This window comes from Vulpes vulpes, chromosome 11 (genome assembly GCF_048418805.1).
Source record: "Vulpes vulpes isolate BD-2025 chromosome 11, VulVul3, whole genome shotgun sequence".
Taxonomy (NCBI): domain Eukaryota; kingdom Metazoa; phylum Chordata; class Mammalia; order Carnivora; family Canidae; genus Vulpes; species Vulpes vulpes.
The window spans coordinates 65,620,897-65,648,169 of NC_132790.1; the positions used below are offsets into that span (position 1 = coordinate 65,620,897).

Here is a 27,273-nt window from a genome sequence, read left to right on the forward strand (position 1 = left end):
AGGCATCCAGAAAAGTTGAGTCATTTACCATAGGTCACACAGCTTACTTAGTGGAAAGGCAGTGTTCAAACCAGGCAGTCTGGCTTCACTCCAGACATAAGCATAAGCCATACTTACTCTCAGATATTAATGTAGATCCATATTTATTGTGCACATTATTATATAGTCCTCTATATTCACTTGAATTCCTATAATAAACATGTTCATTGTCTGACACAGCATAATCCTCTTCACTATCAGTGGTATATGCACCATAAGCTAGAATTGGGAGGATGCCTGTTTGTTCAATACAGAGAATGAGTGCTCAGGGGGTGCATATCTACATATTCCTTAAACATTTGTTTGAATAATATATTTGGAACAACATTCTCAGTGTAATTACTAGCGTCAAAATATGTCCTTTATTGTTCTCTCCAATCTGACTTTTTAAAAAGTCTCTGTCAACTTAGGATGATATCAGCAAATATGAGTGAACCAGATGTGTGGAACACAGCATCGGATGGCCTGCATGAAATAATGTTTGCTACCTGAGTGGATATGAATGATCACTGCAAATTACTTTAATTGGCATGTTTCCAACTGTTTCCTGACTCACCCTGAAGCCATTGCTCCTTTGTAGCCCTCTCAAGTGTTTGCTGTGTTTTGTTCTTTGTTTTTCCTTTCTCCCATCTCTTCTCCCAATGGGCCTATACGTGGAGAGTCTTCCTTGTTCCTAAGTCCATCTAGTTTTGCTCCTACCTAAAATCTCCAATTTAGAATTTGTCATAAGAAAATCTTACAATCAGTGTGGAATCTTCATTTTCACTATTGTCTAGATATCCCCCCGCCCCAGTATCATTGCTTTTAGCTCTCCATAAATATCTTCTGGATCAGTTACTTTCCTTAATACTATTCTTGCTTCGTTTCTTGGATATTTCAATAAGTATTTAGATGGTTGTTTCAATGCCTTGTTTTATCAGTTCCTTGAGCTCCTCAATGATGTCACATCTTCCTTAACCTTAGAAACACACTTTCATGGTTATAATTAACAACGGTAGATAATTTTCCATAAATATAATTGCTACCTCTTCACAAATGCATGTTGTTTGTACTGGTAACCATTTCAAGGGCCATTCTTCTGAAAGAGATACTCTAAATAGGATTCAGAATATCACTGAAACAATATTTTCCCTCAAAGATGAAAGTGGCATGACAGTAATACCTTTCTGATCATGAGTGCTTACTTTTAGGATACCACCTCCATATACATGAGGAAGACTGTGATTCAGAATCACTACTGTTAATCCACAGGCTCTAAATGTTGAGGCCAAAAAAGGCAACTAGAGGCTTTTATTTATGTGTGTATAACGATCACATGTTCCCTCCACCCTCTTCACACTACCTTCAAGGCAAAAGGTCTAATAGCCCTCTGCCTTCCCATAAAGTCATCTTTGGCTGCCCTTTTATTAAATGATTTCCCTAGGCAGGTCTATGGTCCGTCTCTTCCTTTCTCTTTCCCTTTCCTCCATTCTTTCCTCTCTCTTTCATCATCTTTTATATTTATCAGTGCTTATTATGAACCTTGTAGTCCCAAACCACTTTTTTTAAAAGGTTTAATTTGAGAGAGAGAGAGAGAGAAAGTGAACAAGAGTGAGAGAGAAAGAGCATGAGTGGGGGGGGTGGCGGCAGAGGGAGAGTGAAGGGAAGCAGACTCCCCACTGAGCAGGGAGCCTGATGCAGGACTCCATCCCAGGATCCTGGGATCAATACCTGAGCCGAAGGAGGGTGTTTAACTGACCGAGCCACTCAGGCGCCCCACCAAGCCACTCTTTAAACCCATGCTACAATGAACAAAAATATTTTGTATCAGCAAACTCAAAATGTATATGTTTATATGTTTAAAACATATGCATAGTAAGACTATATTATTATTTTCTAAATCATACACAGAAAGTTGATATAAAAACAGAGATATGTTCTAATATTTTCTTCGAGCATTCCTGGCAGATCGTCTAGCCTTCCCCTGCAACACTTCACTGTGAAGGTAAGCTTTCTAGATTACACAAGTCCTGTCTCAATTGAGCTTAAGTCTCTTTGGAGAGAGAGAGAGAGAGAATTAAATAAGTAGTTACAAGAAAATGTGGATAAGAGTGTTAGGAGTTTCCTCTTTTCTAATTATGTGGGTCTGCTCAATTAAATTCTAAAATTCTTTCTCCCAAACGTTCCCCAAGTCCATCCATTCTGACTTAATAAACTTCATTCCCCCAAAAGAAATCTTTATCTCCTCCTTTCACAGTATTTTGTACATATCTCTATTATAAATATCTTCGGTATACTTTCTCATGTATTACGTTGATCACACTGATTCTAACAAGCATTTTAGGATCAATTTCTTGGTTTTCTTGCTAGTTTCCTTTTCAAACTGAACTATTAGATGACAGGAACCATGTCTTATTATTTTTTGTTTTGTAGTACCTAAATACCTAGCGCATTTTTGAGTTTCTAGGAGACATGGAATGCTTTTTTTTTTTTAATTGCAGAATAGAACCTGACTACTACCAAATAGCCTGGGATATATTTTCAGTATATGAATGTATAGATTCAGTATATGAATCTATATGAAATATAGATTATATCTATATGTGAAATAGCGGCAGTCTTTAGAATGATCTTAGCCCCACTATACTTCTTGATGTTAGTATCATAAAAAAAGGCTGGATTACAGGAGCAATAAATAGCATATGTTACAAGAAGCATTCCAGTTTTCTAGTAAGAACTGAGTCATGCAAGAGAGGCCATACAGATTTCACAAATACTATGTAATGCAACCCTTGAAAGAGTAAGGGATTCCCAGACATGAAGAAACATGAGTCACAGATATAGTCAAGTAACTTCAGAAATGTTTCCAGGGGAAAAGAAAAGCCTTAATAAGATACCAACTCAGATCCCGAGAGATGCCAACAGCAGAAGCTTAGACACAATGGGCCCATCCGTAAATTCATTCCTAGTCAACCAATGTTGCTAAAGCTTTAAAGAACAGATAAATTAAAACGTGCTTCGCATGGGGAAGTTTTCCCCAGAGTTCCTCATTTTTATATAGGAAATCAATTTGCATCACTGATGATATCATTCAAATCAGACAACCCAAAGTTGTTAAGAGGTAATTTAGTTTTACGCTGAAGCAATTTGATACTTGTTCTGATTTGTGATTTTCATTTTGTTTGTTAATGAAAAAAATTAATGAACAATGTTACTAGAAATACAACTCATCAAAGCCTTGGCATTTTTAAAAGGTTTCCCATGTACTATATGCCATGATCATTGCACAACTGATGCCTGGACCTCTGCCTTGGAGGAATCATCAATCCAACAGCCTAGGCAAGAGCCCACCTCTTGCCTAGACACAGATGCCCTTAGACATACCTTTGCACTGATTTGTGTTTTTGTCCAGAATTGCCTTTGTGGATACAATCTTTCCATACCTGAAAGAGAGAGAGAGGGAAAAAAAATCCATGTTATTATAGCCCAATGAAGACGCTTAAAATACCTTAATGAACATCGGTGCACACACAATTGAGCAGGAATAAACCAAGAAAACAAGCTCGGTACTCCCATTTCACACCTGGATGATCGCTTTTCACCAGTTCTTCTTTATAACTAGAGAATGTGCTTCCCTACATAATCACTGGGTTGAGCCTTCAAAAATAGACCTGTCAGGCTGTCATAGGTGGCTGAAAGGGGGTTTCATGTGATTGTGATCAAAGTAAATCACACTGTGGATTGCTGGAGAAAAGCACAGACCTTGGCGCCAGGCTGAACGGGGCTTACATCCAGCTCTGGCGCTGACCTAGTGTTGCAATGCTGAGCAGTTTAACACAATTTCACCAAAGCCATTTTTTTCATCTGGAAAAAATGAGAATTGTAATAATTCCCTTTCAGGCTTTGGGAGAGGGTTAAATTGAAATATTAAGATTTCCTAGCAGTGCTCCTATGATAAATGGGATTTTTTTTTCTACTGGAAACATATACTGTAAGTTAACTGAGAATTTTGGATTCTCAGTGCCTGCCCCCATATGTAATAGGTACTCCATGAATGTTTACTATAAATAAATAAACAATATGGGTAACCCAGTGGTACTCCATCTGCAATGAAGTGTCTACCAAAAATACATGTAAGTATATTCATTATTTTGTTATCTCTTGCAGAAGACCTAATCTAGGTTTTGTTTTTTAAAAGATGAGCAAACTGTAGAATGAAGCTCAATCTCTTTAAGCCTGTTTCCTAAGATATAAATGATAGAACTAAAGAAGATGATTTCTAAAAACCCCATCCTTCTTTAGGATTCCAGAAGGATGCTCCTGAATCATCACAACATGGATAAATTATCATGCAAATTTAAGTGCCAAGTTTACTAACAACTCACACTTATGGTGACAATTTCAGCCATGTCACAACGTATTTGGCAAGTTTTCTTTTAATTCTATGCTCCTAAGCAACTGTGAGTATATAGACAAATAGTAAATATCCCATGTAGTGATAAACTAGGTTCCCTATCACTACTGTTTCTTTTGCATTTATAGGACCCTCTTATTCTAGCATTAATTCTTTGGAGCATTTAGTGGTCATTTATTAATATTCTGGTGTTGATAATGTCATTGTTCTAGAAATGCCTTTGCCTCTTTTCTTTCCTACAGATGTTTTTGGTTTTCCTGTTTTTGTTTTTATTTTTAGAGAGAGAGAAGGAGAGAGCATGACCCAGGGGCAAGGAACACAGGGAGAGGGAGAAAGGAAATCTCAAGTAGACCCCATGCCCAGTGCAGAACCTAACACCCAGCTCGATCTCACAACCCTGAGATCATGACCTGAGTCGAAATCGAGTCAGGCACTAACTGACTGAACCAATCCCAGGAACTTCTCATATGTTTTGATCAAGGATAGATTGAGGGTCCTCTAGAAATTTATGGAATTAATGCTATTATGAAAGTGATGCCACCAATAGCTTTGAAAAATCATTAGGAGCTGGCCTATTAATAGGTCACAGTAGAAACTAGAATATTTGTATATACTTAGATGAAGGGGTCTGGAGATAATTCTCCCAGGCCCCAACATGCCCCTTCTTAAAGTCAGCCAGAACTGGAATGAAGCTGTCCAATACCAAATTGAGTAGTTTTTGCCAGCATAATCATGAAATTTAAGCTACTTATATCCCTGGTACCAGCATACTTTCTACACCTTTATAACCATAACTCTATAGTTAACTAAATCAAAGACAGCTAGAGCTGAAAGTGTCTACTACTATTTTGCAAATGTAAAAAAAAATAATCTAACAGATTAATAACTTAATCAAAATCACGTAATTTGTGAAAGTTAAAGGAGGGGCCAGAATATGGGATTCTTAAGATTGGTACAGTGCTTAACCATTATACCACCTGCTTCCAAAACAGAAAAGCTACATATCTCAACTCTTCTAGTTTCATCAATCTTCATGTCTGAGAATTCAGGTATTTTGATCCAGGGTAATATAGTGTAGTAGTAAAAAGAATATGCTGTGGCAACAAATTGCCATGGCTCATATCTCAGTTCAGTCTGGGTATTTTTAATTGGCTAAGCAAGCCTTATGTGTTCTTTGTATCACTTCACCATCTATAATTTTACAAATCTATTTATTTAAATGCTCATTTAGGTTATTATTTGTTTAAATTTACATATACCTATGTACAAATATATAAAATTATGATAATAAGTCTCTACCTCAAAGGGTTGTTTTGAGGGTTAAGTGGAGTTTACCTAAAATGATAACAGTGGCTGGCACAGAATAAGAGCTCATTAAATATTAGCTCTTCTTACAATTATTTCCTTCCTGTTATCTGCTATATAAAAAAATCTCTAGTCCTTGGCATTCTCTGAGGTAGATTAGAAATAGAAGGGGGTAAAGTTCTGTCCCAAACAAGAGCTTTAAAACATTACTACTTAGACTATCAAAATCATTCACTAAGAAATTTGGCAGATAAAATTATTTCCTAGAAGGATAATTTACATTTACCATTTATGTTGTTATTTTTAATATTAGGGATTACATTAACTATGTTGTCACTGTACTTAATCATATAAATGCCCATAGGTTCAAAGCTTTTGTTTGGTGTGTGTGTGTGTGTGTGTGTGTGTGTGTGTTAGGTACTACATGCCTATTACTATACAAGCCCACTTTCTCCAAAATTTCTCATTCCCCAACATCCCCATGCCAAAAAACACATATAGCCTCTCCTTCAAGCTCTATTTCATCCCAAGAGTTTCTCTTTTATTAAAATAATCAATAGGGGATCCCTGGGTGGCTCAGCGGTTTGGCGCCTGCCTTTGGCCCAGGGCGCGATCCTGGAGTCCCAGTATCGAGTGCCGCTTCGGGCTCCCGGCATGGAGCCTGCTTCTCCCTCCTCCTGTGTCTCTGCCTCTCTCTCTCTCTCTCTCTCTCTCTCTCTATCTCTATCTCTCTGTCTGTCTATAATAAATAAATAAATAAATAAATAAATAAATAAATAAATAAATCTTTAAAAAATTCTATTAAAAATAATAATCAATAAAATACTATTATATTTGAATGGTCTCTTTAGTATACAACGGTCCAATGTATCTATAATTGCACTTTAAAAAAATGTTTATTTATTTGAGAGAGAGAGAATGCAAGCATGGGAGAGGGGCATAGGGAGAGAGAGAGAGACACAGAGAGAGAGAGATCCCAAGCAGACTCCCTATCTGAGGGCAGATTCCTCACAGAGGGCTGGATCTCACAACCCAGAGATCATGACCTGAGCTGAAATCAAGAGTTGGTTGTCCAACTGACTAAGCCACCCAGGCACCCCTCTATAATATATTGTACCTATTAATGACAGTAATGTTTGCTAAATTTGGGCTATTCAGGCAAGTAAACATTGGGAAGATTATATATATCTTAGTGTAGAAAACAAAAGGGAGAAGAAAGGGAACATTTGCTGAAACTTATTCTTCCACACACAGCACTATTAATACAGTATGGGAGAAGTAAAAACTAGAGGAAGAAAAAGAATTTAGAACATTTATAACCATCTCACATCAGGCACACAAACCCTTAAGACAAAATCCTTCTTAATTGGTTTCTAAAGCTAATCCTGAAAATTTTATATATAAGTACCTTCCAAATTAAAATTTAGCTCTATCTTTTAAAGAGGAAATTAAAAATTACTGTATCTCATAGTGAATTACATTTCCCAATGGGACTTTTAGCCTATGGTGTGCATATTGTCCTACTGTATCAATATTACTAGGATGTCTTTCTTTTCCTTCATTAAATGTAGTATATTTTTAAAAAGCTGTCATTTTATTATGAAAAAAAGGAAACGAAAGAAATTATTTCTTATGGAAAGCATTTGTGAATATTTTGGCAAGCAACTTTTTTCTAAAATGAAATTTTATGTCCCAGGAAACATTAAAATGCTACTATGAATGGAAAAATCACTCACACACACATACACACACTCACCAAAAGCAAATTATTGTATTTCTTGATTTCCCTTTTTTTCATTACACTCTAGGCAAGGTTTTCCAATAGTGCTGGAAAATGAAACAATGGGACATAACCGAGAGTACCTGACTCAGCCATGAGTCTGTGGAGTTATAGGAATTTGATTCTTTGGCTCAGTTACAGTATTTTGCATTAACAATTATTCCACAAAGCTAGGATATGCTTTAAACAACAAGAGAAGGTATTTAATGGGCCATTGGTTCCAGTTCATGTTTGAACTCTCCTGGTGACAAACAGGTACTTTCTGCATGACTGGTGCTGTATTCTCTATGCTCTGCAAAATCAACATCTGATAGAGGTAAATAAAGTTTAGACTTTTTTTTTTAAGATCCAAACCACCATAAACAGAAAAGCCACCAATGTAATATACCTGTGAAGAATTACATCAAATCTTTCTTCCCAATGTTTTGTCAAAGTATACTAATGGACTATAGGAAAAACTATACAGACTAATGATACATTTTTACACACTCTGGAGAAAAAATATTTTTGAGGCAAAATGTATTTCCAAACATAAATGATCTCCCTTATTTACTCTTCTCCTTCTTTGGGTTTAGAGTAAGACTGCAAGTATTCATAACGTTTTTCTTTATGATGCCCATGAGTAGAAAGCAAAATCTGATATTAGAGAAATATATGTGACCAGATTATTTCAGGATGATGCCTGAAAATAGACACCTGAGCAGTCATGCCATGTGCCTTCTGGCTCCAGAAGCTTTCAGACAAATCCAATTCGCTTTCCCATGCTTTCATTTCAGCTAGAAGAGATACAGGATTATCCACAGTCAACTTCCTCTGAGTGGGGGGTTGGAGGGGGAGTTCAACTTCTTGAGGGAAACAAATAAATGAAGTAAACATCTTTAATATCATGATTCTCACATTCAATACCTTCTCTAAACCAATGTGAGAAGCCCCTAATTCACATTGCTAGGATACTTTTGGACATAAAAACATGCAACTCCATATAACATCTGCATATTCACCAGCTGTCTGGAGTGCCCATACATTCTCCAAATGCAACCAGGTCCCAAATAGCATTTTATTTTTATTCTAAGCATACTCTAAACCAGTAGCCAATCTGTGGTAACTACTCAATTATATTTTACATTTTCATAACTGAGTTTTATATATTTATGTGTTGTCTATTAACTCCCTTTTACTCTAGCTTGTCAACTCAAGTTTTACAATTAATTTTTTAAAGAACAGCCAGTTATTTCTGGCATTTATTCTTTTCTTAAACAGCATTCAGGTCAAACTATTTGTTGATACAATTGATTACTCCACATGCAAGCCTAATTTGAACTAATGACGTCTATTATTTTCCAAAGTCGAAAAGAAAATAGAGCTATTATGGATCTACTCTTGGTGCATTATGAAGACATCAAATTGGTGGGATCTTTCTATAAAGAATTTATTTTTAAATCCTTTTGCTGAATCACTCACTGTGTATATTAATTCAAAAAATACAGGCAAAGACTGAAAATAGAGTCTCCGCAGTCAATTAACTCCCAGCTAACTCATTTTTCACATGCCTTCTGTATTGATACCAGACTCAAAAAAGGTACTGCATTTATTTAATGGATGAAACATTATCCTTTCAGCAAATATGGTTATTGCCTACTTCTAGATGGCTCATTCATTCTTTGGCATTTAGGGATGCTAATGGAGTATATCTATGGCTTTAGGGATCCAGTAAGAACATGGTGGGGCTATTCCTTTGATGGGCCACATGAGCAGCTTTCATCTACAAGAGAAGTCCACAACTCAATAATATTCTGAAGCATTAACAAGCTCAATCTACCATTGAATGGTTGAAGCCAGTAATAACTGTGGCGGGCTGAACTATGTCCCCTCAAAATTCATATGTTGAAGTCTTAACCACCAGTTAAGTCTTAACCACAGTACCTCAGAATGTAATCCATATTTGGAAAGAAAGCCTTTAGATAACTAAGGCAAAGCAAGGTCAAATGAGTGGGCCTCAATCTGTTATGACTGGTGTCCTTATAGGTGAGGACAAAGGCACAAAAGAGAGACCATATGAGGACACTGGGGTAAGATAGCCATTTGTGAGCCAAGGAAAGAGGCCTCAAAAGAAACAACCCCATCAACATCTGGATCTCATATTTCTCACCTCCAGAACTGTGAGAAAATAAATTTCTGTCATTTAAGCCACCCAGTGTGTAGTATTTTGTTACGGCAGTCCTAGCAAACTAATACAATAATGTCTATCCAGGGGCTGGTAAGCTTTGGAAACGGGAACAGAAGTGAGAATATCCAGACCACTGTCCTCCTTTTAATGTTTTGCTCAATGATTTTGCAGGTGGTCCTTCCAAGTCCTAACTTAACACCTCCAAACTCTTTGTCATCCAACATTTGTGTGGATAACAGGGCCAAGAAGTATCCCAGCACCACCCAGCACAGGCAAATAATAATCTAGAACCTGATTCTTGGCCTTGTAGTCTGGACATTCTTTCCCTTCCTTGCCCACTCCAGAGATAATCAAACTCTTAAATCATGGATCCACACCAAGTACATTTCACAAGTCCATTGTACAAACCAAAATGTCATTTATTAACTTACACCTTGAGAATAACACCTTATAAAGAACAAAAAATAAGAGTTTCTAGTTGGGAGAATTGAAGAAAACTTCTCAGAAGAGGAAGTGTTTGAAGAAAGGGCAACATTTTGGCAATCAGAAGCTTTTTATACTTCTTAGGAATAATAAAAACAATTTCCCTCCAAAAGGTTTTTTACACTAGGGTATTATTTAGTAAGTTACTATTATCACACTACAGTCTCACCAAAATTCTATGGCTATAACACTATATTTACAATCTGGTCAATTCTAAAACAATGGTCCTCTAAGGTTAATGTGCACCAGAGTCTCTAGGAGGGCTTATTAACAGACAGATCACAGGGCCCTACTCCCAGAAATACTGATTCAGTAAGCAGAAGATGGGTCTGAAGAATATGTACTTCTAACAAGATCCCAGGTGACGCTAATATGGCTAGATAGTGTTTTGAGAACCACCACTTCAAGAGAATAACACACCAATAGCAAAGCACGTGTGGTTAGTTATTTGCAAGACTCCAGAGACTAAGGGGCTCTCCGCAGACATAGAAAATTACTTTCAAAGCTGCAAAAAATATTTGCCTTTGATCAAATGATATTCCATGTTGAAAAGGCAGACTAAATTTTTTTTCAGAGTTTTGCTTAATATAGCCAATATAATGACTACTTAAAACCCAAGTATAGCTGATTTGGAATTTTTTCAGGTACTTTTTAGAAACCAAGTCCAACGAAAACACATGGTAATGTCTATGTTAACTCTCTTCCTTCACTTAAAGTGGGTAATTAATAGTTTGATTGAATTAGAGTGATAATATAGTGTGAAAACTGACAAGCAGATGATTAGAACTGGTTAGTGCTTTTGCTTGTTCTTTAATAAGAAATGGGTATAAACTTGGAGCAGATATACCAGACCAAAAATGAATACTTTCAAATTCTAAAATAAAACAAAACAAAATCATTAAGCTGCTGGTTCTTAGAGTTAGTAGTCCTTAGACTATACTTTAGATTATATATTTCAGTTATATAGTTAGGGTGTATACCCCGCCTACTTAGTGAAAGCTTGTGATAAAGGGGTTTCCATGCAAATAGGATTGAAATCACATCTTTTGGGTACTTTCTGCAACATATCATAGCACGTTTCAGCATGCTTAATATTATTTAATATTTGGTCTGCTAATGTGGAAAGAGAACGGGCTTTTGTTCAATTAATATGGACTTGAATCCGAACTCCACCACCCCTATGATTTGGGACAAATTATTCAATGTCTCGGCACCCCAGTTTTCCTGATCTATATAATACAATCACAAAGATCTGTTTTTAATAGTGGCTGTAAAGATGAAATAAAATTGTATTAAAATTCCTACTACAATGTATGGCATGTTGAAATTCATTCTGTTCTTTTACTAAGTCCTGCCTTATGCTTTGTTGCCTATATATGTATATTATAGTGTCAAAATGATAACTTTGATAATGTCTCTCTTGTTTTGTTTTTGAATAAATTCTTTACCACACATATGGGGCTTGAACTCAGGACCCTGTGATTAAGAGGCAATGCTCTACTCACTAAGCCAGCCAGCAGCCTATTGACTCTTTGACAGGGCCAGCCTGTCTTAGTTTAAATACTTGCAAAAGCTCCCTTAGGAAGCACATGTATTACACTCATATGACTTCTCTTACTCTGAGTCAATTCACAATTTCTTCTTCACTTGCTCAGTCTTCTCCCAGCAATCCCTAATGTCTTGTTCAGCCTGTTCTCCAGGCTCAACCATGCCGATGCTGCCCCTACAACCTTCCCGAAAGCTTTTGCCTTCTAATTTTGCATGAGCATCCACTGCTGCAGTTCAGAACCCCTCACTTACCCATTCTCTGGTTTCTCCCTTCCTGGCCATCAGCCAACAAGCCATTGTACTTGGTCTACCACCCCTTGACCCTGGCAGCCCTTGGTTCTCATTGCTGTCAGCTCCTGGTTTACTCATGGAGAGTTGACTGTGAACAGTACCCCACTTCCTGTGCCATTTTGTCTTCAAGAGCCCAATCCTGTACTACCAAGTCTCAAGGTCTTCTATAAATGGATTTTAGAGATTTTCAACACCTCTTTAATCAGAGGCAATGCCATCTTGTCAGGAATTCATGGGTCTCCTCTTTAAAACTTCTCTAATCTCCATTCCCATGTGTTATTTAGTTGACACTCACATCTATAATCACTTCTTGTGGGCCAGCCCCTGTTCTAAGCTCTCTAAATATATCCACTCTTGTCAATCATTACAACAACCCCATGTGATAGGCTCTATCACTAGCTATATTTTACAAATGAGGACACTTAGAAAAAGATTTAAGTAACTTCTCCCAGGTCACATGACCAGGAACTAGCAAAAGCAGAACCCAATCCTGGGCAGACTGTCCTCAGAGCACATTGTCTGCCAAAAGTTCAATATTCTGTCTCTTAGCTCTAGTCCCTCCTGCCACTGTCCTCTCTCAAAAAGAAAGCCACCACTCCTCCTTTTTTCTCCTCCAATTCCCATCCATTCCTGCCACACCTTTCTCTGCCCTTGTTTCCCTATATATATTTTTTCTGAAACTCAACTTTTTTCCCAGTACCAGGGCTCTTTTCACTCTGCCTGCCCTTGCACATTTGTAGACTCTCTCCTTCTACACACTGGCTATCATTAGGTTTCTCTCTTCACATTCCCTACCAGACTTTTCTGAAATGATCGCTCTACTCACGCTACTTCTTGTTTTTCATGATCTATTTTTTACTTAACTCCTAAATACTGGCTTTTATCTATTGGAACAGAACTTTGAAAATTAACTAGAAGTTTCTTTTTTTTTTAACTAGTAACTTCTTAATAAATAAAATAATCTGTTATGATCATCCTTGACTCCTCACTATCATTTAACTCTTCTCTCTCACTCTCTTTTTTTTGGGGGGGGGGGGGTGGAGGAGGATCAGTTAGCCCTCTTAAAAACCCTCCTCTCGAAACATTGTGTTCTTGGGTCCTATGTATTACATTGACCTGGTTGGCTCTTAATTTCCTTCCTTGCAGACAGTTTTGCTTTATCTCCTTCACTTGCACCTTCTCCTCCTCCAGGTTCTTAAAAGTGGGTGTACCTTAAGCTTAATCCTCAACTCACTTGTGTTTGGGTGCTACTGGATCCACTACTATGGTAATTCTCAAAAATAGCACTCATCAGAATCATCTGTATGGCTTCTTATAACTCTGGGCCCCAACCTCAGAGTTTCCTATTCAGATTTTTTGGAATTGTCTGAGATTAGGCACAAGAATTTGAACGTTTAACAAGGTCACAGGGGATGCTGAATTGTTGGTCCAAGGACTACATTATGAGAACCATTGCATCAGAAATATCTTTCATTACCATGCTGGAATTTCCATTTCTCTGTGTGTCACTCTGATATTTCCTTCTCTGGATCTCCTTTCACCCTAAAACCTCAGTCCAGAATCTCTAATTAGAATTACTTGATATTTTCCCTTGAGTGTTGAGTGGTCATCTCAAATGGCACAACAAAGTTGAACTCACATATTCTGTTTTCTCCTTCCCTGGAAGTGCTTCTAGAGAAATCAGGTAGCAAAATGTTCACAGGCCAGAGATTACAGTGAACTGGAGATCTCCAGCCCACCTGAAGGGGCATCTGCTTTTCATCTATAGCCATTGTTACCATGAAGTAATATGATTCCAATGATGCTAGGTTTTCTGTTTTTTTTTTTTTTTTTTTTTTTTTAAGAAATCTGGATTTTCTAGCAAAATTTCCTTATTTTTCGAAGCCTAAGGCTTAGAGTTTTGTAAAACAATGTGAAAGCCAAATAAAATAGCTCTCAGACATAGACTGAACCTGAGGACTGTCACTTTGTGATGTTGGCATTAATGTCTTCCAGTCTCTGCTTCTCTCTATGAAAAACATAGGCCCGTCAAGGGTAAACTGCACGTTCTGACTTTCTTGTCTACCAGTTATTTCTTCCAAATCTGAATTGTTGTGCTCACAGCCTACATAAAATCACCTGGCATTATTATTGTTCTTCTTATTATTATTATTTTCTTACTGTTTTGTGATATTATCTGCTTATTCTCTATGAGATTATCTCTTCAATCAGATCCTGATCTTTCAGATGTCCTGATAATGTGTTATGCTTTTCTGAGCATCCTCAAAATATCCAGAGCTTGATGAATAATCATCCTCTCTGGAAATCTGTTGATTTTTAAGTTACGTTTATTGACTTGCCAATGATTTCTACATCAGAAATACCCACAAATGATTGGACTACATTTATATATAAACACATACATTTATGCCATCAATTGAGCACTTGCTACATGATAAGTCCTCAGTAGTATTAACAGAAAACTGTATCAAATGTACAGCATATGTAACCATTTTGAGGACCTTCAGAAGCAGGAGAGTTGAGTTCAGCGTGTTGAGAACACTCTTGGTTTCCACTGTATCCCCTGCTACCAAAGTACATAATCAGATTCTCAAAAGTTCTGTGACAGTGGTGATTGCTATTAAAATAGTAATTCATGGAGTACCTGGGTGGTTCAGTTAGTTAAGCATCCGACTCTTGATTTTGGCTCAGGTGATGATCTCATGGGTCATGAGATTGAGCCCCACCTTGGGCTCCATGCTTGGCACAGTGTCTGCTTGAGATTCTCTCTCTCCCTCTCCCTTTGCCCCGCAACCCCGGCTCATGCTCATACTAACTAACTAACTAACTAACTAAATAAATAAATAAATAAATAAAATCTTTAAAATAGCAATTCCCAATCCTGCCATGGTCACTTAGCTTCATTCTAATTTCCTCCTAGTTCTTCTATGTCACTACCCTCATCCTCCTCATCTTAGCTCATATGACATTTTTCTTATGCCTCTTCTCTCTTCCCCAAGCAGCTAATTTCAATTTTGGTTATAATCCAACAGATATTGAGCTTATCTCTATTAGCCATGGCATTTTATCATCAATTATATCAATGACAAAAATGAAATATGTATTCTATTGCTCTGTATTGTAACTTTTCCTGTCCTAATATTGAGGATGAATCATTCAAAGGTAGGGAATAGGTCTTACTCATTTTATAACCCTGGCCTTATATACAGAAGTCACTCAATGAATGTTTGTTAAATGAATGAATAAATGAGTTGATACTGTGTATCTTACCCCTAACATCAGATGAGACAATCCAGATGGCAATGAGAGTCAAGGATATCCAGGCAGAGATATATCTCCTACTTTGCAACACAGCAAAGCATATATCCTACAATGATGATACATCACTTTTTATATCTTATGTTCAGTACATGCACTGCATCTCATTCAAAAAGAGAACAAGCTATAACATCACTCAGGAGCCAAACTAAGACATAGTTTTAAAGTCTTTACTGTAAAGTGTTTTATGGCATATATTATTTTAAATCTACAAAGAGACTCAAGGAAGAATATGACATAAAATACTGAAAGACAAATTTCATACAGTATAGCAGCTGCTCTAAGTTTTTTAATGGATATACAGTTTTTACTACTGGTGTGAGGAAGTATCTAATGCAGGAAGTCAATGACTTTTCCCAGGGAGGCTTATCTGTAAAAGAATGGTAGTATGGAACTGTCTGTGGAATCTTTCTGAGCTTCATCATGTTTAGAAATGCATTTCTGTGATTAAGTAATACAAGACTGCCACTGCTTCATCAAAATAAATAAATAAATAAATAAATAAATAAATAAATAAATACATACATACATACATACATACATACATACATACATACAATGGGAGAAATAGATGAAATCATATAATGTTGAAAGAAGCAGTCTCATGAAGAGATATTTTTTTAAAAGTTCACAAAGACAAAAAGCAGAAAAGATGAGAATCAAGCCCAACTTTAAAGTAATTTTCTTATCCTTAATTGTAAACACTTATAAAACAAAGTGTGTAAGTAATTAAGAACACAGTCATTTTTTGTCAACACATCAATCTCTACATTAAATTGTGATATTGGATAAAGCTGCTCTGTGTCATCCCAAAAGATTCAGTCCTTGTGAATCAATAACTGGATGACCACTGTTGGATGGATAATTAAATAATTCATGATAACATAAATCAATGGTGCAGTCCAATTACCTATGTGAGGATTATTTGCTTTATAGATTCCCTGTATTATCCAGGATACTTTTAAAATTATATATAAGATACATACACCATCACACCAGGTAAGTGGGGAGACTTAATAAAACAGTGCATGCTAAACATTCTAGTTTAATGAAAAGTTTATAGTAGATACTCAAAAACAGTAGTTGCTGGGTTAATGATCAATCTTTTGATTATTTAATGGTCAGAAAATTCAGGCTGATGTTACAAATAGATTCTAAAAAACATAATTTAAAAAGTGTGTAAAATACAATTTTTTTTTTTAACTCAGTGACTTCTGGTTCATTTGCCTTAACCTTGCCCACTACTACTGCAGGTGTACACAGGCATACACTCCTGAGTGCATTCCTTTCATTCCACTGGGGGAATGTTTTGCATGAAAAAGAACACACCTATGACACTTGAGAAGGTCATGTGCGAAAGGGAACATATAAGAAAAATTCAGCTGTTTCCCACATGTGCTATGGTTTCAGATGTGTATTACACTAGGAAACTCACCTAAATGTATATATTTATACAGACAAGATGTAATATATTCTGCTTAGGAGGTAGTCTCTTGTTCCCTTTTTTTAAAGTGAACCACTGGTAAAACAAAGTAAAAGTTGATATGTTTAGATGGCATGCATTTTTCATATGCATGAGAGCATAATTGGTTCCACTTTTCTTAACACTAAATGTAATGAAAAGCCACATTTCATGCCCATAAAATTGAAATTCTATTAATAGTATTCACCCCACTCCTCATCTGAGTACTGACATTTTAATAAGTTGATTATTTTCTTCATTATAGAGGTAATATATCATAAAGTTATATTTGGAAAATCTAGGAAAAATAGGAAGATGAAATTATTCATAATATCATCACACAAATACTATGTTGCTTAGTTTCCTTTTCTACATATGTTTGTTCTTATTTATATATTTCATATAGTCATACCACTTACATAATCTTATATCCAGCACTAAGACTTTTAAGGACTTTCTCTAGGATTTTTAAGAACAAGCAATGCCAAAACCAATGTATTTAACATAAAAATCTTTTCACTCCTGTTAAAAAATGTTAACGATGTAAGCCACACACAAACAAGAAGATCTGAAGAAGTAGTGATCCTCACTGGGTGGTTTATAATTTACATACTTAAAAGACAATATTATCACTAACTCATCAATTAAATTAGCTTTTTTTGTAATGAATAGTTACCAAGTACCAAAGAATATCCTCAGGAACGTAAAGGTAATAGCTCATGTACTGCATTTCTACTCTCTTGTTTCTGTTTCAAGTGCAGATATTATTGTTCCAATGTGTGTTATATATCATCATTCCAATGTGTGTTAGCATAACAAGCAAATTCCAAAGAATAAAGGTGTGGGCAGCTGATACTTACCACTCTATGTGTCTATTGGCTGTTTTAGAATAAATATTGCTATAAGCATCTTTTGAGCTAATAGTCATTGTAATTATATAAATGGATATTGAATTGTGAAAGATTATTTATAACATGTAAAAGATGTACAACATTTTTAGATGAACACACATCATGGGCTTAAGAAATTATTAATTTTAACTGTGAAATATCTTGCTTTCCTCTCTCTAACACTCTCTACACTTTCCTCTATAAATAACCACTATCCTATATTCTGTAATAAAATATCCCTTGCTTTTCTCTATTATTTCGTCATACATATATGATATATATCATTCAGATTTGCTCATGTTAGAACTTTACACTTAAGTAATGTTAATCGTAGTTTACATATTTTGCTACAACTTTCTTATTTTCACTTAATATTTTATTTTATTTTTCTCATTTAACATTTTATTTATTTATTTTAAGATCTTATTTATTTATTAATGAGAGATATATATAGAGAGAAAGAGGCACAGACACAGGCAGAGGGAAAGCAGGCTCCATGCAGGGAGCCTGACATGGGACTCGATCCCGGGACCTCCAGGACCACACCCTGGGCTGAAGGTGGCGCTAAACCGCTGAGCCACCTAGGTAGGCTGCCCTCATTTAACATTTTAAATCATGAATTCAATCACATTGAATCAAGGTACTATGATTCTTTTATTTTCACTGGGTTATGGTGGTCCTTTGAATAAATAACTCATAAATTGTTTATCAGAAGTCCTGTCTATTTTCACTTAGGTTGATCCATACACATCTCTTTATTTCTGCCATTACAAACATTGCTATTATTACTGGTTTATATCTATTTACTGGTGTAAATGTGCAAGAGTTTTGCAAGCCTATATGTTCTGGAGGGGGTTGTGGAGAGACATCAGAACATGTGTTGTTTCCCAAAGTGGTGGATCACTAGCAGAATACTAGGTTCTTCACAACCTTACATTTAATGTTGCAGACTTCTGTAACACTTCCTAAATAACTGAGAATAAAATATGATCATACTTTGTAAGATTTCTGAGTTTTACAGGTTCATCAACAATGCATTAATGAATCTTGACAAGCAAAAGTAAATTAGGCAAAATTTCCAGGCATATCTTTCTGCTATTTCTGAGAATCAATAACTTTATGGAGTCATGAACTAGTTCTAATACATGGTCTGATATTTTAAAAGAAGTAAGTGTTGGTAATGTTATATCTTATTATGTCTCTATAATTTACTATGGTTGCAGATTGTTTAAACTGTGTGCGTATATGTATGTGTAACTTTAAATATATACAGGCAAGAATAGCGCTGAAAATAATCATCTAAAAAGCACCCATGGGGGATCCCTGGGTGGCGCAGCGGTTTGGCGCCTGCCTTTGGCCCAGGGCCCGATCCTGGAGACTCGGGATCAAATCCCACATCAGGCTCCCAGTGCAAGGAGCCTGCTTCTCCCTCTGCCTATGTCTCTGCCTCTCTTTCTTTCTCTCTCTCTATCATAAATAAATAAAAATTAAAAAATAAATAAATAAATAAATAAATAGCACCCATGTTTCCAAATTCTTGTTCCTTAGAAGGTCCTGTCTCCACAAGATTTTGGTCCTTTTGAAGCAATTTATATTAGGTCTGGAGAAGACTCTTCTTCTAGCCCAGAAAACTGACTCCATACAGACTAAACTAGTTAAATAAATAATTATTGAAATAATTCAAATAATAAGTATTTAACAGTCAAAATAAAACTATGTTTCTTGCTATTCCCATAGAGACAAAATTAAGAACTAAAATAAATGTTTCTCTTAATTCGAGTTATTTCTCAAATACTACATAAGATATTATAGTACTGTCTATACTGGGAAGTCCAAAACTCCAAGTCCTACAAAGTTACTGTATTAAACTCAGTTCTCAGGACCAGCCACTTAACTTATTCCAGATTAGGTTACATCACATGATGTTTTTCCAAGTGTAATGTCTATCTAAAAAGTTGAGCCTTTACGGAGGTAACATATGGGTATTGTGTATGGTTATCTAAACAAGCTTAAGTTCTATCAAGCCACAAGCCTTCTGGGGGATCTGCCACCACAAAAGTCAGAGGATGTGAAGATCTTCTGGTTTACCCTTCCTTTATGAAGGATGGAAAATTTCAAGAACATCAACAATGTAACATGTAGACTTCTGGCAGACTCATAAAGTCATTGCAAAACCACAAAAATCAACAATAACAACCCAATTTATGGGATCGTTCATGACCTTGAAGTCACTTCCACTGTCATATATATTTCTGTATTATCCATATATGACACCACATTAAGGTAGAGGGAACAAAAGCTGAACGTACTAATAGCATTCCTTGAAAGGTTAAAGCTTACTTAGAAGGCAAAGAAGTTAAACATTATTTATTCCTTTACTCTGATAAAAGTCCTAATAAACTGTCGGTTCCTTAAGTTAATAGTTTCATACCTATACATATTTTTTGAAGCCAAATTCTTCTTCTTTTTTATTTAAAGATTTTATTTATTTACTAGACATACAGAGAGAGAGAGAGGCAGAGACACAGGCAGAGAGAGAAGCAGGCTCCATGAAGGGAGCCCGACATGGGACTCGATCCCGGGTCTCCAGGATCATGCCCCAGGCCAAAGGCATTGCTAAACTGCTGAGCCACCCAGGCTGCCCAAAGCCAAATTCTTCTACCTCAAAAGATGCTACATATTTAATTCTCAAGTTTTATGACTTTGCTATTCAAAATGCAGTCTATGGAGCAACAGCATAGTCACCACTTTGGTCTTCTTAAAAATTCAGTATTTGAGGCCCAATCCTAGAACTACTAATTTAGAATCTACATTTTAGCAAATCCCCAGGGATTCCATATGTACATCAATGTCAGAAACCCACTATTTTACTACACGCACACATAGACACACACACAAAAGGCATGCAATTCCATGCATTTTTGTCAAACCTACGAGTTAGAAGAAATTAACTTTGTACTAAGAGTCAAGATAAATTTCAAGTTAGTAAAATTGCATTTGCCAAAGTTGACTAGCTGAAAGATAGGTTGGAACTTTATGGGGGGCTCCTGTCTTCTTCTCCTTTTGCAAGGGTTTGTATAGCTTTCAGCTAATATGTTTTTGTGGTCTGTAGCTAATAACACGTAGACGGTGCACAGTGTGCCAGAATTTGAGTAAAAGGCACTTTGGTCTCATCTAGGGAATTCTGCAAAATATGCAAGAGAAAGAAAAGCCTGGCTTAGAGAATGTGAGAACTCTTCAGAAATTTAATTATATGTTTTCACTTGGCCTAAAATGTCCCCATAGCCTTTGGTCAAACAATTTCAGAGTAATCTAGTGGAAATGGGATATGTGTTATCAAGTCTAAATCAATGCCAGTCTTATGTAAATAAAGATTTAGGGATACAGAGCCAAATTTCACTGGCACCCGTATTAGTATCAGTAAATACAATGGTAATAAAACAATTAAGCAAACACTCAAACTGCACAGAGAGTTAAAATTACAGTGCAATTATTACCTAAATCACAGATTAAGGGGAAAAAAAACTATGACCAACCATGTCTATATATAAACAGTGTTTTAATTTGTTATTGTGTTGTGAGCCCCATGTGTGTGCCTTGTGTCTGACAAGCCATTCAGCCTCCTGCTTTCTTAAGTAGGTTTTACTGTTAAATTATGGCTAGAATTAACCAACATGCCAGTACACCATGATATTAATCTCCCAAGTATTCAATCACTTAACAATAGCATCATTATTCTAGAAAACTCTGCTTATTCACTGTTTGTTCATGTTTTCAGATGTTTCATTAAGAGCAATTTTATTTCAATAGAATTCAAAAGCTGTGCAAATGCATGATCTAAAAAAATAGTCTTAAATATTTAATCTTCTACAAGGAGTCCAAAAAAAAAAAAAAAAAGATAATCAAACAATGACTAGGTCAGTGAAATCAAAACAATTATTTAAAATTAAAGTATTCTGGAGAGTTCATGGAAGGGGCACTTGAAAGGAGAATGTGAAGTATAGGAGGCTGACCTCTGCTTTTCAAGAGAAATCACCAACTTGCAGGTATGTGTTCTGTCAGCTGCCATAATTCAGCTGTGGTTGCAGTAATAGTGTTGTGTCTCCTTCTTGTGACATATCTATAGTCCTTAATTGGCAGTGGTGTGCAGAAATGAGTATAATCACTGTATCAAAAAATGGCCTTCTCTTCAGACTACTGATTTTTATAGTTCATTAAAAGTATTTCTCAAGAGGCATTCATATTGAATTCTGACTTCCAGAATGACCACAAAGGAACAGTTAGAGCCAGTGAGTGAGGTCCTGTGGCGAAGTCACGCTGATTCTTGAATTATATCCAAAAGTCGTGAGCCCAGTGTTTCCAGGACCTGCTGCTTACACAGCTGTTTAGATGGCCCAGGGCAAACCAAAATGACCAAATCTTTTTCTCCTAGGCAACTCCACCATAATATGCCCAGACCCAAATTGGGATGGAATTTAAGAAATAAAATAACAAAGCATATATGTAAACTACCCTTCAAGTGATTTCAAAATCTGCATAGCTGAAAGAATTAGGGAAACTTAACTTGAAGAAGTCAGTCATATGAACTAGCTGCTTTGGAAAAATAAATATTCTGAATAGCAATGACTTCTGCCTTTGAAAATACATTTTTAAGGACCTTACATCAAATATTCCAGTTAAAGAGGTTTTTTACCATATAGATACCTGAGCCTATAAATACAAAGGCCTCCAGGCTCAGGGGGCTCACTAAATATGAAGGAAAAAAAAGTTTCAGAGAAAATGCATGTTCCCTTTTATTTTGATTCCAATCATAAAGCCATTTAAAAAGATAAAGGGAGACCACCCAGTAGGCCAGAGATATTAGAAGCCATTTCTCTGGTGGAACATGTTAATTATTTATTATTAATTATTTAAGTGCTATAGTGTTCCCATCTCTAAGTATACACTTGTATGTTAGAAGCAGCCCTTAAAATGTATTGCCTAACTACTAATGCTTAAGCATCACACTAAGACACTAGTGTGGTTAACACGAACAAATCCATTTGCTGATGTTTATGTCTTTTATTCACATGACCTCCACTGTGGCTTTTCAGGAAGTAGGAAAAAAATAGCCAGATTTACATTTTTCACTCCCTATCTTTAAAACCCTTTGTTTATCTTCATTGATCTCAGAGAGAAACAAAATTGCAACTAGATAAGTAAATGAAAGTGTTTATCACCATCGTGCTTATTATTTACTATTCATCTATGTATTTTATAACTATGTATCTGGCTTCTTCTGCATTCTAATCGTTGTTCTGGGAATACAGAGATGAATCAGATGTAAATTCTGTCTCCAGAGTGCTTAGCAACTAAAGCAGGATCACAGACATGAAAATAAATCAGTTCAATATGGTGTTGGTGGTACCATGTGGCTAAGACTGAAGCACACAGAATGACGTGCCATACTGCAACAAGACAGGATGGATACAATTTTCTGGAAGATAGGAATGGGTTGGGGCTGAACTGAGGGAGATGGGCATCACAGGCTTTCCAGAGGAAGTGGCATGTATGCTGAATCTCAGAGATATGTGTATTCATTTTTTTACCTGATGAACAACATTCCAGCTGTGATGTTCATCGATAGCTCGTGGATCTGGCAGTCATAATCAGCACTGATTAGCAGTGCCACAGAAGATATAAAAAAGTTTCATGGCAGGATCCTAGATATCAATTGCTTCTAGTTCTGTTGAGGGGTAACCATGGCTTTAACAACTCATTGGAAAGCCTAGTCAGGCTGCTAACCTGGTCTCCTTCAAACCCAATTTTGATATTTTAAAAGAGAGGCTGGCAGTGCTGGGAAGCAGAGGAGAGTGACCTTCATCCTGAACTCTATCATTTTAAGCAAATGCTTTTTTTGACCGTCTTGAACCTAAACACCCTGCACTTGGCTACTCACCCACTTTAGAAGAGGGTTTAGAGACCCACCCATTGCTTCTCATCCCCTCAGAGCCTCACCTCCTACCTCCCATCCTCTCTGGCTATAACCACAGACTTAGTTTTCTTCATCATTTTTTATTTCCTTATGTTTTAGAAACCTTAGAGACCTGGGTAGTGGTCAGGCTGGTTTCCTCCTTAACTCTGGCCCATTTTCACACAAGTTACTACGGGCTTTAAGTGTCCAAGAAGCAATAAGATCACTATAGATTTTGAGGGTCTCAAAGACCTCAGTTATGCATTATGTAGAAAATGTTTTACTGGCCAGTGAGGAGATCAGGCTGGCCGTTGATTCTGGAATGTATTTTGACATGTGGAATGTCAAGTGGGGCAGCATCCTGTCACCTAAGAATACATAAGACAAGAGAAAACACTTTATTTACTTTGTTTGTCTTAAGCTCCACAATATGGTGTAATGTAGTATGTAAATAAAAGAACATTTTGTGGGATAGGTTAGGGAATAAAAAAGGATGAATTACATTCATCCTCAATGCCAACCACAAAAGATTTCTAAGTAATGTGGCTATTCATTCCACTCACATGTCCCTGATCTAACACTAAGTGTTCTAGCTCTTGTGATCCAGAGTATTATCCATGGGGCCTCTCCATGAATGAAGAACACTTCTACTTTCACACTGATGTTTAACTAACCATGAACATATAATCTTGTAATTTTGATTATACATTTTGGCACAAAATCAAAAACAGCTTTATTGATACTGCTAAAATAGGAGAAGCAGGGGTGAAATAGGTATCGTATCCATTCTAAGGTCTGGGTGACATTGAGAAAAGCAGAACAAGTGACATAATCCCAGCAATGGCATTTAAAGCAACCAAGAAAAGTGAGATGCAGCAGTTCTATGGCTGAAGCCAGGCAACTGCCAACAATTGGTCTAGACTGCCCATAAGCTTAATAAATGGGCAACAGAAATAAATGAGAATAGGATGTGCCCTCTAATTAAGAAGTAATATATAACAGTGTAAGAGCACATGAGTAGTCTCAGATTACCATTAAATATTTGAAATTAACAAAAAATTAAAGGAATAAATAGCATAGTTTGAAGACAACCTCTCCCAAAAGGAGGCACACAATCTGAAGTTCCTGTTAAAATACCATTATGAAGCTCTGTAGAGAAATAGGATTTAACTGAACAAATGAAGCTGTAATTCAGAAATCAGATTAACAGTCGTAATTAGGACACTATCTTCCTTTAGTGTAATTTCTTTATATTTTATCATGCACTTTAGTCACCAGTCTCATCATGCATTATTACTCCATTTTCAAAAGAAAGAGAGACTCAAAAAATTAACTTGCCCCAAATTCACATGGCTAATATATGGCAGATTTGAATTCAGCAGTGTAGACTCCTGTTTTTACATTTAAGCTTCCTGTTGTGCAACCCTCAATACCAAGGATTCACAAATATTGCACAGAGTAGATCACCACTTCCTACTTTTATATACATATCTCAAAAGCTTCTCCTGCCCAATGTTGCAATATAACCAATTTGTTTTACAAATCCTTGTATATCAAAGCTTCTTTAAGCAATTGTTATAGCTTGTTAACACTTTTAGAATTGTGTGAAATTCTAGGAATTCCATTTTGTTATTACTATTACTAGCTGTATAATACAAGTGTCCTGGAGAGAGAGACTATGCCATGGAAAACTGCTAAAGATCTGGAAAGGTAAAACCAACTGAGGCTCTGGATTTCAGGAAGGAAAACGAGAAGGCACTAAAAAGAAAGGCTTGGGTATGTTGTGAAGCATATACCTCCCTGAACACAGAGACAGCTTTAGAGAGCAGTGGAATCCCAGAAAACTGCAAGCATACTATACATGAAAGTATTCTCAAAAAGAGCCTTCCTTTTTTTCTTAAGATTTTATTTATTTATTCATGAGAGACACAGACAGAGGCAGAGACATAGGCTGAAGGAGAAGCAGGCTCCCCGTGGAAAGCCCAATGTGAGACTTGATCCCAGGACCCTGGGATCACAACCTGAGCCAAAGGCAGACCAACCACTGAGGCACCCAGGTGTTCCCGGCCATCTTTTTGAGAAAGATATTTCTCAGATAATTCTCAGATTAAAACAAGGAGTCCATGAAAGGAAGATGAAGAGATAATTAAGTATTGCAGAGGAACAAAAGCAACAGAATGAGAAAAATCAAGGCAGAGAATTTGTTTGGAACTTCAGGGGTCCATTGGAAATGATCAATATTTCACACAGTTTCTGGATTATTTTGCACTGGGCTTCTCTAAGGGAAAATCAACTTCAGACTGGAGAAGTTAGATAGAACTGATGGTGAGATCATCAAAGAAAACTGCGACCACTAAGGATCAGTTCTCTCCCAGATAAATTAAGGACTGACAACACAGAGAAAAAAAAAATGGAATTAGCACTGCTAAGAGACTTATTTAAAATGGAGCACACTGAGGGGGTGGGGGAAGGGCTCAGGCACATCTTCTATCTCAAATTCTTAGAATTTTTGCTAAAGCCAAGGCATGTGCTGAATGGACAGACATAAAGGGACTTTCTGCCTAACATTACCCCTGGTAACCAATCACATACACATTGATGTAACTGGCTATACCAGCACCAATCACGTTTTCTTCAAGTAACTTATGCAAATACCCTCTTTCCTCTATAAAATTTCTAACCTCCTTTGTCTCTCTGGAGCACACTTTTGATTTTAGCCAAATTTCTGTTTCCCGGAGTGCAATCCCTAGAATCCCAAATAAATACACACATTTTATTTTGCAGCTTGCAGTTCTGTCTTTCACTGGTTGGCAAGACTGTTCAGGGAGCATGTGTTAGGAAACTAAGGTGGGTCAGGCGCTCTCCGAGATCAGTAGTGATGAGTTAGTAACTCAGTGAATGAGTTACCTCCTGGGAATCAGATACTGCTTCTGTAAGTCCTTTTAGAGTTTATGTCTCAAACCCTGACTTCCCCTTCAGTTGGGAATAGGATATTCCCAATTCACCAACTGTCTCCAGTCTCCAATGTAGAGTATGAGTAGAAATTATTAAAACTTTGTATTTGTATTTAGTTTGACTTAAAAATAGAAAAAAAATTCAGCATTACTAAATTAAGCATCATCAAACATCTACTATGTAGCTGGACACCCACATCCTTGCTTTGCTCTTATGGAAGTTACTCAAGTATCACACTAGGACAGTGGTGACCTTGGAGTGGGCTTCACAAATCAGCAGTAGCAGAACCCAAGGGCTTATTAAAAATGGATTCATATTGAAATTGTGATACAGTTTATCCCACACCAAACTCCCCAAATCAGAATCTGGACAAGGGGTGAGAGGCAAATGGGACATAATCATCTTTTTAACAAACCCTCCAGGTGATTATTAAACACACACTCAGAAGCATTTATTTAGGGTATGCAAAGTCTCCTGTGAGGATATATCAATGGTATTTTACTTTATTTATTGTGAACCTCATTAAGGAATAATTTTAATCTAGGATTTGGTATATACACTAACAGATATGCAGACACAGGTGCACAGACATATAGACACACCTGCAAATAAAACTTTCATGAAACAAAAAAAAAAAAGAAACAATATTTATGGTTACTATTTGTAAAACACTCTAACCTACTGTATTT

At 36.5% G+C, this 27,273-nt stretch overlaps 1 protein-coding gene across 25 annotated transcripts in view; it reads right to left on the reverse strand.

Annotated features, from left to right (window-relative positions):
- RBMS3 (RNA binding motif single stranded interacting protein 3) overlaps positions 1–27,273 on the reverse strand; it is a 1,278,291-nt gene that overhangs the window by 480,134 nt on the left and 770,884 nt on the right. For all 25 annotated transcript variants that reach the window (XM_072726630.1, XM_072726631.1, XM_072726632.1 and 22 more), the window contains one exon: positions 3,403–3,461. In XM_072726630.1, the coding sequence (XP_072582731.1) occupies positions 3,403–3,461 (59 nt within the window). The remainder of the gene's footprint in view (positions 1–3,402; positions 3,462–27,273) is intronic.